This window comes from Thalassophryne amazonica, chromosome 6 (genome assembly GCF_902500255.1).
Source record: "Thalassophryne amazonica chromosome 6, fThaAma1.1, whole genome shotgun sequence".
NCBI classification, from domain to species: domain Eukaryota; kingdom Metazoa; phylum Chordata; class Actinopteri; order Batrachoidiformes; family Batrachoididae; genus Thalassophryne; species Thalassophryne amazonica.
Window position 1 is genome coordinate 113,518,984 of NC_047108.1, and position 12,500 is coordinate 113,531,483.

Genomic DNA, 12,500 nt, shown 5'->3' on the forward strand with positions numbered 1-12,500 from the left:
CACAGCTTCAGAGAGTAGTGGATCCCTGCCAGATAGAGCAGCGACAGACTCAGATGCAGACTCAGAGACAACTGGAGACGTAGGCCAACAGACAGACAGAAATACAGACCGACAGATAGACAGGCCACAGGAGACATCAGACTCGGACAGCAACTCAGTAGATTTACCGACAGAAGAACCGCAGGAAGTACAACCCAGACAAAGCACAGATACACCACACATCCCTAGTGACAGCTCATCTAGTGACGGCTCACTTAGTAGCACATCTAGTAGCACATCTCAACAGTCATCAGAGCAATGATTAAGGAATTATTCAAGGGATTGACAATACTACTGGTGGTCAGTATGGGAGAAAATAGACATCCAAAACATACAACGGACTGTGCCGTGGCCATGGCCGCAATAGCAGCTAAACAAGGCATTCTAAACACAGGAAAAACATATAATTTGGTATACATTAAATCAAAAGCCTACAAGAACATAGGAATACAGGGAAAGCTGGGGGATTACATATTAGGCGAAGCCATTAGCATCAAATGTGAAGAGGAGGGAACACTCAACATAGAGGTAATTTGTGATAAAAGAGGATGCAGGGAAACCAAGCAAGACGGAACTGTTACAGTACATGAAGCCACAAAATGGGTAAAAATCAAACCAAGGAAAAAGAGGACAATTAGAAGCCTAGAAACAAGCAGTCACTTAGGGAGATGGGATCCCAGTACAGACCTAGCCCGCACACAAGGGTTGAAGACCAATTTATTTTACCAATGGTTGAAATTTTCGGCTAGGCAGATCAGTGAAAAGCCTTGCATAGCCTGTCACCGGAAAGGTGTGATACCTCAGGCTAAACCCCTACCTGATATCAATAACTGTTATAGGAGTCCCCAACATAACTCAGACCAAGCAGAATGCTATACACAATGTGTTATGAAAATGGCAGTAGGTGATGAAAAATATGCTGCCGACAGTAAACTTTGTCCAGTGCCCCTAAGTACAGAAGGAACCGTTCCACCTATGATTAAAATAGAGAAAGGGATGATACACCCATTCTGTATAGCTAAAGGCTTAGTAGCACAATACATAAGCGATTGGCAGGTAGGGACGACCCAGCCAAAACACCACATACAGTGTATGCAAAAGCAGCAAGAATACAAACCGGCCAAAACAGCATGGAACATTACCGTCTGTCACACCCTGCCAGCAGCAGGCATACAGTGTGAACAAATAGTACCGGCCACAGGGGGGTCTGTAATTGGACTGAATCTCACCCATGCTTCATGGGTATCTACTCCAAATTTAGCTAAGGGAACGGTACCCTTAGCTGACATCTTTTGGATATGCGGACAAAAAAGGAAACTCCTGTCATCGCTGTCCCCGAATTGGAAAGGCCTTTGTGCTCCTGTGATGCTCACAGGAGCAATAACAGTAATTGAAATGCCGAATTCAATACAACCCATGCCACAGAAACTTCGTAAGAAAAGAGGAAGAATGACGTTTAAAACAGACTACAACATCACAGTAAGAAACGGGATACCAGAAGGGATACCCCGACAGTTAGAAGCCATAGACAGTAGCAGAGTTAAAGCAGATGAAGATGCGGATAAATGGGGATGGGCATTGGCTCTGTTTGGGGTTACTCCAAAAATCCGTTCTAGGTTCCAGGAGGTGCAGTGGATTAATTACTTGTGGTATAATCAACAAAGATACCTGAACTGGACATTGGCAGCAGTAGGAGCCTTAACCGAACAACTGCACGCCACCTCGCTAATGACAATGCAAAATAGATTAGCTATCGAGATGATGATGGCTGATGAACAAGGAGTTTGTATTATGATCAAAGCCACCGAATGTTGCACAGCTATTCCCATGCGTACAGGGGAAGACGGAAATTTGACAGAGCTCTTAATCACACTTGAAGAGATGCAACAGGAACTGTTAAGTAACTCCATAGGAGGGAGAAATGAAACTGACGATTCTGGATACATTGTAGGGAATGGAATGAATATTGGCCCACTGTTTTCACTGTTTGGGACTCTAAGGAGAGGGTGGATATCATGGAAAGACTGGTTATATCAGATAGGTGTAATCTTGGCACTAACAGGGGTGGCGGTCTTGCTGGTAATATGTTGTGGTATTCCCTTGATAAAATTTCTGGTCAATAAATTGATTTCATCCACAGTAGGACAGCTCCCACTGTTAGCCATCCGAGCCCTGGAAGAAAGCACAAACGAAACAGACAGAGAACCAGAATATATGGAAATGGATGAAATACCAATTATCCTCCCCGACAGCCCCCAGCTCCCTAATATTGTGGCGTACACCCCAGATAGGGAGGACTGGGATGGACCGTGCTTGGTGATATTGTAGACGAGGAAGAAGACATGCACGCACATTTACATTCACACACATGCACCCACAAAAATGAGGGATAGGATAGACAATATCTGAAAGAATGACATGGAGCTGTAATAATGAACGTATATGTATATTACTAGGACACAGGAGTATGGCTGAGAGACCAGACTCCCCTGATCAGGGACCTATGCCTGATCTGCCTCTATCAAGTCTGATTGGACTCTCAGAACTGTTTGGAGAAGAGGATATACAGGAGGGATGGTCGAGACATGATTGGTCGCCACAGCCGCCATCCATCCAGCAGCTAAACCAGTTGGCAACAGAAGGATCTTCATCGTTCCAGCACCTGGCGATGACGGCTTCACAGAATCTGCCTGCAGCAAGAGTCGGCCCGAGGACTCCACCATCACCTGAAGGACCCTTTGGACTCAGGAACACACCCCTTCCGCAGATGCCATGGAGACAGTCACATGTGCCAGTGGCAACGATACCCACCAGGGGAGGCAGCCAAGGTCGGCCATATGCAGCAACTGCCCGAGTGCATCCTAGACCCAATTCACTGCTAGGACCTGTCCCCAGCTTTCCACCCCCAAGGCAGGAGAGATATTCTGATCAGCCCAGTACCTCTGGAGGAGGATCAGCAGGGGTGGACCTTAGTCGAACTCACCCACCAGGACAGAGGGGAGCTTTGTACAGGCTACTAAATGCCCAGAGTGTCCCAACCACTTGCCTGTGCGACATCAACAATACTCCCCCCACACACGAAATGCCTTCCCCCTTGTACTTCCTGTCCCCTGGACTGCACAACCTTAATCTGGTCATGGTCACCCCACTGGACATGGCAATCTTGGTTCGAGAGCTTCGTCTTCCACAAGAGTCTGTTCCAAAAACCTTGGAGCAGCTCCTGCCCCTCACAAATCACATTCCCCATGAGCTATTTGAGGAAATCATGCCACAACTAAGTCAGACAGCTGCATACCTGTTCAGGATACACCGTGACAATGCCAACATCTCTTGTGCTCAGGAGGGCCTCCATACTCAACTGTGTGGTCTTCAGTCTAGTATGGACATGCTAGCCTGCATGATGGAGCATATGGAAAGGGAACAGCTAGGGCTGGCCACCACCACCCTGAATGTGGGCAAGAATTCTCTGGGGGCCCTGTACAACCTGGCCAAGCAGCACAAGGAGCTGGAAAGATCCATCAGAGAACTGCACGACTGTCTGAAAGCCAGAATTCCTGATCCTCCCCCACTACCCCTGAAAGGCCAACCTCCCCATGTTCCCCAACTTCTCCCAAAACTTCAGATGCTGAGTAAATGCTGAGGAGCGCGGACTGACGTAATGGCACTGAACACGGACTATGATCTTGGTTCTTGAGTTTGAATTGCGGACTGGTTTCAGAAATCTGAGTGTAAATAAAAACAAAGAAGGATATACGAGGGCTGTCAATAAAGTAACGGTCCTTTTTATTTTTTTCAAAAACTATATGGATTTCATTCATATGTTTTTACGTCAGACATGCTTGAACCCTCGTGCGCATGCGTGAGTTTTTCCACGCCTGTCGGTGACGTCATTCGCCTGTGAGCACTCCTTGTGGGAGGAGTCGTCCAGCCCCTCGTCAGAATTCCTTTGTCTGAGAAGTTGCTGAGAGACTGGCGCGTTGTTTGATCAAAATTTTTTCTAAACCTGTGAGACACATCGAAGTGGACACGGTTCGAAAAATTAAGCTGGTTTTCAGTGAAAATTTTAACAGCTGATGAGAGATTTTGAGGTGATTCTGTCGCTTTAAGGACTTTTCACGGTGCGAGACGTCGTGCAGCGCTCTCAGGCAGCGTCATCAGCCTGTTCAAGCTGAAAACCTCCACATTTCAGGCTCTATTGATCCAGGACGTCGTGAGAGAACATAGAAGTTTCAGAAGAAGTCGGTTTCAGCATTTTATCCGGATATTCCACTGTTAAAGGAGATTTTTTTTAATGAAAGACGTGCGGACGGATCCGCGCGTCGGGACGCAGCCGACGCGGTGCGGCGGCACAGGAAAAACACCTCTGTGTTGATAACCATTTGTAAAATCCAGGCGGCTTTTGATGGCTTTCAGTGGAGTGAGTATATGAGAAATTGTTTAACAGCTGGACATGTTCCAACTTGTCCTTAAGGCTTTCAACAGAGGTGTTTTTCCTGTGGCGGAGCATCGCGGCGGCTGCGTCCCGACGCGCGGACCCGTCCGCACGTCTTTCATTAAAAAAATCTCCTTTAACAGTGGAATATCCGGATAAAATGCTGAAACCGACTTCTTCTGAAACTTCTCTGTTCTCTCACGACGTCCTGGATCAACAGAGCCTGAAATGTGGAGGTTTTAAGCTTGAAACAGGCTGATGACGCTGCCTGAGAGCGCTGCGCGACGTCTCGCACCGTGAAAAGTCCTTAAAGCGACAGAATCACCTCAAAATCTCTCATCAGCCGTTAAAATTTTCACTGAAAACCAGCTTAATTTTTCGAACCATGTCCACTTCGATGTGTCTCACAGGTTTAGAAAAAATTTTGATCAAACAACGCGCCAGTCTCTCAGCAACTTCTCAGACAAAGGAATTCCGACGAGGGGCTGGACGACTCCTCCCACAAGGAGTGCTCACAGGCGAATGACGTCACCGACAGGCGTGGAAAAACTCACGCATGCGCACGAGGGTTCAAGCATGTCTGACGTAAAAACATATGAATGAAATCCATATAGTTTTTGAAAAAAATAAAAAGGACCGTAACTTTATTGACAGCCCTCGTATGTTAGTAACGAAGGTTGGGTAAATGTCTGTCCTTACCATCATCTGCGTAACACAGATAAAGCTAAATGCATACACATAGATATCACATTGCAAAGTTATAAAAAGGGGACCCTTACACGGCGTGTTTGTAGATTTAGTAGTAAAGATGCACCATAGGGACCCCTTTTTTCTTAAATTATAGCATGCCTCAAGAGACATGCATCGCCTAAATTTGGCGTCTGGCCAAAACAGGCATTAGAAAACAAGCTGAAAAAGAAGAAAAACAAAGTGGAGAATGTTGAGAAATGGCCTATAATGAAAACCATTATATGATTGACTAAGGCAAATGACTTAAGGACGGACATGAAGGGAAACCATTTATTGTGTTTAACATTTAACTAGACATAGCTGCGCTAACCTTAGAATAGTTTCTTGATTGGTCGACTAAATAGTGGTAACGTAGGCGTTATTTGATGCATTTAAATAATAAATGTGTGACGCTTTAACAAAATAATATGTAGAACCAAGTATAATGGGTTGGAGCCTCTGGTCGAGTGAGACAATAGATGCCAGAAGATGATTGGTTGCACTGATGTCAATGTAAAGCCTTTACTTTGCCATGATTAAGAAGTTGCTGTAACTTGTTTTATGTGGCCATTTTAAGTGCCTTGAATTACACTAAAACTCAATGTTTGAATGTCACCTTGCGTTGATATAATCCAGCTAATTGATCACCTTGTGCCTTAGTATGTAGGTTCACCTGCACTTACACTTAAATATATTTACTGTGTGAAGAATCACTTATAGTCATATCCGCACCAGAGTTATCAGTAAGTCGAGTGATGTGTTTGCAATGCACAAATGAGGATGTCTTGTCAGTAAACAACCCAAGAGTATAATTGATGTAATGGGACTCTTTCGAGTCCCAGAGGAGGGACTGTAGAAGAATTTTTAGGTCCATATTTGAACTGTGATGAACTATCAAGTGTCCTGATCCGAACTGTATGTCCTCTGGTTGAACTAGCAGGTGTTCAACCCAAAAAAAGGGCTTTATTAGTCATTCAGTCTGTCAGGGGCTTTCCAAGGCCTTTTAGGTGCTTTCCCGCAGGCCACGTGCCGGGGCCTCAGGCCAGCTGCACGTGTGGCTGAGGCCACGTGCGGAGGGGGCCTCAGGCCAGCTGCACCTGTGGCTGAAGGTCTTTTAAAAAAATCAGTTGTAAATCCTTCACGTTTTAATGGGAGCGTTTGTCACATTGAAATAATGGCCTAACACCTGCTTAGGGTTCACTAGAGGACGCTTCCAATAGAAAACCATGTCTTAGGAATGAAATAAATAAAAAAGTTGAAGGAGGAGCCATGCCCGCGGGTCTCCAATAAATAGATGAGCGCGGTTGTCACTTATTCAGTCTCTCTAGAGGACTCAGTTTGTCTAAGCTTTGTGTCGAAGGCTTAAATAAACTTAAAAACTCTGTGCATTTTATCTTGCTTAAGGCTGAATTATTCTAAAGTGTTGTGTCATTTTCTAGCATATCACTTGCAATTAGTTTGTGTTATCTAAAAGACGACATCCTGAGAAGACTAAAGACGAGCCGCGACATATAACTCACAAACTCGTAGCTTAAAGCAGATAACCCGTAAGTTGGAGAGGAAATGGCGTCTCACTAATTTAGAAGATCTTCACTTAGCCTGGAAAAAGAGTTTGTTGCTCTATAAAAAAGCCCTCCGTAAAGCTAGGACATCTTTCTACTCATCACTAATTGAAGAAAATAAGAATAACCTCAGGTTTCTTTTCAGCACTGTAGCCAGGCTGACAAAGAGTCAGAGCTCTATTGAGCTGAGTATTCCATTAACTTTAACTAGTAATGACTTCATGACTTTCTTTGCTAACAAAATTTTGACTATTAGAGAAAAAATTACTCATAACCATCCCAAAGATGTATCGTTATCTTTGGCTGCTTTCAGTGATGCCGGTATTTGGTTAGACTCTTTCTCTCCGATTGTTCTGTCTGAGTTATTCTCATTAGTTACTTCATCCAAACCATCAACATGTTTATTAGACCCCATTCCTGCCAGGCTGCTCAAGGAAGTCCTACCATTATTTAATGCTTCAATCTTAAATATGATCAATCTATCTTTGTTAGTTGGTTATGTACCACAGGCCTTTAAGGTGGCAGTAATTAAACCATTACTTAAAAAGCCATCACTTGACCCAGCTATCTTAGCTAATTATAGGCCAATCTCCAACCTTCCTTTTCTCTCAAAGATTCTTGAGAGGGTAGTTGTAAAACAGCTAACTGATCACCTGCAGAGGAATGGTCTATTTGAAGAGTTTCAGTCAGGTTTTAGAATTCATCATAGTACAGAAACAGCATTAGTGAAGGTTACAAATGATCTTCTTATGGCTTCGGACAGTGGACTTATCTCTGTGCTTGTTCTGTTGGACCTCAGTGCTGCTTTTGATACTGTTGACCATAAAATTTTATTACAGAGATTAGAGCATGTCATAGGTATTAAAGGCACTGCGCTGCGGTGGTTTGAATCATATTTGTCTAATAGATTACAGTTTGTTCATGTAAATGGGGAATCTTCTTCACAGACTAAAGTTAATTATGGAGTTCCACAAGGTTCTGTGCTAGGACCAATTTTATTCACTTTATACATGCTTCCCTTAGGCAGTATTATTAGACGGTATTGCTTAAATTTTCATTGTTACGCAGATGATACCCAGCTTTATCTATCCATGAAGCCAGAGGATACACACCAATTAGCTAAACTGCAGGATTGTCTTACAGACATAAAGACATGGATGACCTCTAATTTCCTGCTTTTAAACTCAGATAAAACTGAAGTTATTGTACTTGGCCCCACAAATCTTAGAAGCATGGTGTCTAACCAGATCTCTAGTAATACTGTGAGAAATCTTGGAGTCATTTTTGATCATGATATGTCATTCAAAGCGCATATTAAACAAATATGTAGGACTGCTTTTTTGCATTTACGCAATATCTCTAAAATCAGAAAGGTCTTGTCTCAGAGTGATGCTGAAAAACTAATTCATGCATTTATTTCCTCTAGGCTGGACTATTGTAATTCATTATTATCAGGTTGTCCTAAAAGTTCCCTAAAAAGCCTTCAGTTGGTTCAGAATGCTGCAGCTAGAGTACTGACGGGGACTAGCAGGAGAGAGCATATCTCACCCGTGTTGGCCTCTCTTCATTGGCTTCCTGTTAATTCTAGAATAGAATTTAAAATTCTTCTTCTTACTTATAAGGTTTTGAATAATCAGGTCCCATCTTATCTTAGGGACCTCGTAGTACCATATTACCCCATTAGAGCGCTTCGCTCTCAGACTGCGGGCTTACTTGTAGTTCCTAGGGTTTGTAAGAGTAGAATGGGAGGCAGAGCCTTCAGCTTTCAGGCTCCTCTCCTGTGGAACCAGCACCCAATTCAGATCACGGAGACAGATACCCTCTCTACTTTTAAGATTAGGCTTAAAACTTTCCTTTTCGCTAAGGCTTATAGTTAGGGCTGGATCGGGTGACCCTGGACCATCCCTTGGTTATGCTGCTTTAGACGTAGATTGTGGGGGGGTTCCCATGATGCACTGTTTCTTTCTCTTTTTGCTCCGTATGCATCACTCTGCATTTAATCATTAGTGATCGATCTCTGCCCCCCTTCACGGCATGTCTTTTTCCTGGTTTTTTCCCTCAGCCCCAACCAGTCTCAGCAGAAGACTGCCCCTCCCTGAGCCTGGTTCTGCTGGAGGTTTCTTCCTGTTAAAAGGGAGTTTTTCCTTCCCACTGTGGCCAGGTGCTTGCTCATAGGGGGTCGTTTTGACCGTTGGGGTTTTTCATAATTATTGTATGGCCTTGCCTTACAATATGGAGAGCCTTGGGGCAACTGTTTGTTGTGATTTGGCGCTATATAAGAAAAAAAGTTAAGTTAAGTTAAGATCAGCCTCTGAACACTGTGTGGGTTTGTACTTGTGCTGCAGACCTGTGTGCGCCACCGTGTTGAGCTGAGCGGGCGGGCCTCGGGACAGCGCCAAGCTGCTTCTCTTCTCTCCAGTGCTGGACTGGCTGGAATTGGCCGAGTCATAGTTGGACAGGGAGCTGGACGGAGAACAGATGTCAAAGTGCACGGCCTGGCCGGCAGGTGGCATGGTAGTGTTTGGGGACGAGAGGCCGGAGTCTGGCTGCTTGTACTCCAGCTCCGTTGAAGGGTCTCGAGATAAAACTCGGTGCTCCACGCTCTGTCACAAGAAGACGATCATGAATAGGAGCAGCTTGAAATCTTTTTTATCAATCTCAAAAATTGTAAATTCGCCCTTATTTTATACTGGAAATTCTCGTATCTGTTTTACTTAGAAAACTGAACTGACCTTTCTGCCAGTTCACATTCTTGTTTGCAAACGACATGCATCAGATATGACAGTTCTCTCTGCAGGCACACTGATGGAAATTCAACGTTCAATTAGATTTAGGATTACATACAGTAGAGTTCAGAATAATAGTAGTGCTATGTGACTAAAAAGATTAATCCAGGTTTTGAGTATACGAGGTCTGTCCATAAAGTATAGGTCCTTTTTATTTTTTTCAAAAACTATATGGATTTCATTCATATGTTTTTGCGTCAGACATGCTTGAACCCTCGTGCGCATGCGTGAGTTTTTCCACGCCTGTCGGTGACGTCATTCGCCTGTGAGCACTCCTTGTGGGAGGAGTCGTCCAGCCCCTCGTCGGAATTCCTTTGTCTGAGAAGTTGCTGAGAGACTGGCGCTTTGTTTGATCAAAATTTTTTCTAAACCTGTGAGACACATCGAAGTGGACATGGTTCGAAAAATTAAGCTGGTTTTCAGTGAAAATTTTAACGGCTGATGAGAGATTTTGAGGTGACACTGTCGCTTTAAGGACTTCCCACAGTGCGAGACATCGCGCAGCGCTCTCAGGCGGCGTCATCAGCCTGTTTCAAGCTGAAAACCTCCACATTTCAGGCTCTATTGATCCAGGAAGTCGTGAGAGAACAGAGAAGTTTCAGAAGAAGTCGGTTTCAGCATTTTATCCGGATATTCCACTGTTAAAGGAGATTTTTTTAATGAAAGACATGCGGACGGGTCCGCGCGTTGGCTCGCAGCCGCCGCGACGCTCCGCCACAGGAAAAACACCTCTGTTGGAAGCCTTAAGGACAAGTTGGAACATGTCCAGCTGTTAAACAATTTCTCATATACTCACTCCACTGAAAGCCATCAAAAGCCACCTGGATTTTACAAATGGTTATCAACACGGAGGTGTTTTTCCTGTGCCGCCGCTCCGCGCCGGCTGCGTCCCGATGCGCGGACCCATACGCACGTCTTTCATTAAAAAAATCTCCTTTAACAGTGGAATATCCGGATAAAATGCTGAAACCGACTTCTTCTGAAACTTCTCTGTTCTCTCACGACGTCCTGGATCAATAGAGCCTGAAATGTGGAGGTTTTCAGCTTGAAACAGGCTGATGACGCTGCCTGAGAGCGCTGAGCGACGTCTCGCGCCGTGGGAAGTCCTTAAAGCGACAGAATCACCTCAAAATCTCTCATCAGCCGTTAAAATTTTCACTGAAAACCAGCTTAATTTTTCGAACCATGTCCACTTCGATGTGTCTCACAGGTTTAGAAAAAATTTTGATCAAACAAAGCGCCAGTCTCTCAGCAACTTCTCAGACAAAGGAATTCCGACGAGGGGTTGGACGACTCCTCCCACAAGGAGTGCTCACAGGCGAATGACGTCACCGACAGGCGTGGAAAAACTCACGCATGCGCACGAGGGTTCATGCATGTCTGACGTAAAAACATATGAATGAAATCCATATAGTTTTTGAAAAAAATAAAAAGGACCTATACTATATAGACAGCCCTCGTATTTCTTATTGTTACATGGGAAACAAGGTACCAGTAGATTCAGTAGATTCTCACAAATCCAACAAGACCAAGCATTCATGATGTGCACACTCTTAAGGCTATGAAATTGGGCTATTAGTAAAAAAAAAAAAATAGAAAAGGGGGTGTTCACAATAATAGTAGTGTGGCATTCAGTCAGTGAGTTCATCAATTTTGTGGAACAAACAGGTGTGAATCAGGTGTCCCCTATTTAAGGATGAAGCCAGCACCTGTTGAACATGCTTTTCTCTTTGAAAGCCTGAGGAAAATGGGACGTTCAAGACACTGTTCAGAAGAACAGCGTAGTTTGATTAAAAAGTTGATTGGAGAGGGGAAAACTTATACGCAGGTGCAAAAAATAATAGGCTGTTCATCTACAATGGTCTCCAGTGCTTTAAAATGGACAAAAAAACCAGAGACGCATGGAAGAAAACGGAAAAGAACCATCAAAATGGATAGAAGAATAACCAGAATGGCAAATTATTTGCAAGAATCCCCCGCAAAGTCCCTCTGTTAAATAAAAGACATGTGCAGAATATATGAGGTCTGTCACTAAAGTAACTGTCCTTTTTATTTTTTTTCAAAAACTATATAGATTTCATTCATATGTTTTTACGTCAGACATGCTTGAACCCTCGTGCGCATGCGTGAGTTTTTCCACGCCTGTCGGTGACGTCATTCGCCTGTGAGCACTCCTTGTGGGAGGAGTCGTCCAGCCCCTCGTGAGTTTTTCCACGCCTGTCGGTGACGTCATTCGCCTGTGAGCACTCCTTGTGGGAGGAGTCGTCCAGCCCCTCGTCGGAATTCCTTTGTCTGAGAAGTTGCTGAGAGACTGGCGCTTTGTTTGATCAAAATTTTTTCTAAACCTGTGAGGCACATCGAAGTGGACACGGTTCGAAAAATTCAGCTGGTTTTCGGTGAAAATTTTAACGGCTGATGAGAGATTTTGAGGTGATACTGTCGCTTTAAGGACTTTCCACGGAGCGGGACGTCGCGCAGCACTCTCAGGCGCCGTCGTCAGCCTGTTTCAAGCTGAAAACCTCCACATTTCAGGCTCTATTGATCCAGGACGTCGTGAGAGAACAGAGAAGTTTCAGAAGAAGTTGGTTTCAGCATTTTATCCGGATATTCCACTGTTAAAGGAGATTTTTTTAATGAAAGACGTGCGGACGGATTGCAGCGTCGGCTTGCAGCCGCCGTGACGCTCCGCCACAGGAAAAACACCTCCATGTTGATAACCATTTGTAAAATCCAGGCGGCTTTTGATGGCTTTCAGTGGAGTGAGTATCTGAGAAATTGTTTAACAGCTGGGCATGTTCCAAGTTGTCCTTAAGGCTTCCAACAGAGGTGTTTTTCCAGTGGTGGCTGCGAGACGCCATGACAATTTGTTCGCACATCTTTCATTAAAAAAAATCTCCTTTGACGGTGGAATATCCAGATAAAATGCTGAAACTGACTTCTTCTGAAACTTCT

General features: G+C 44.3%; 1 protein-coding gene and 1 long non-coding RNA gene across 2 annotated transcripts in view; one reads left to right on the forward strand and one right to left on the reverse strand.

The window, feature by feature from the left end:
- LOC117512936 overlaps positions 1-10,842 on the forward strand; it is a 21,591-nt gene extending 10,749 nt beyond the window's left edge. The window contains exon 3 of the long non-coding RNA XR_004561421.1: positions 10,831-10,842. This is a non-coding gene — a long non-coding RNA (uncharacterized LOC117512936). The remainder of the gene's footprint in view (positions 1-10,830) is intronic.
- The window catches only part of espn (espin), a 142,370-nt gene that overhangs the window by 81,870 nt on the left and 48,000 nt on the right, over positions 1-12,500 (reverse strand). The window contains 1 exon segment of the mRNA XM_034173173.1: positions 9,110-9,365. Coding sequence (XP_034029064.1) covers positions 9,110-9,365 — 256 coding nt within the window.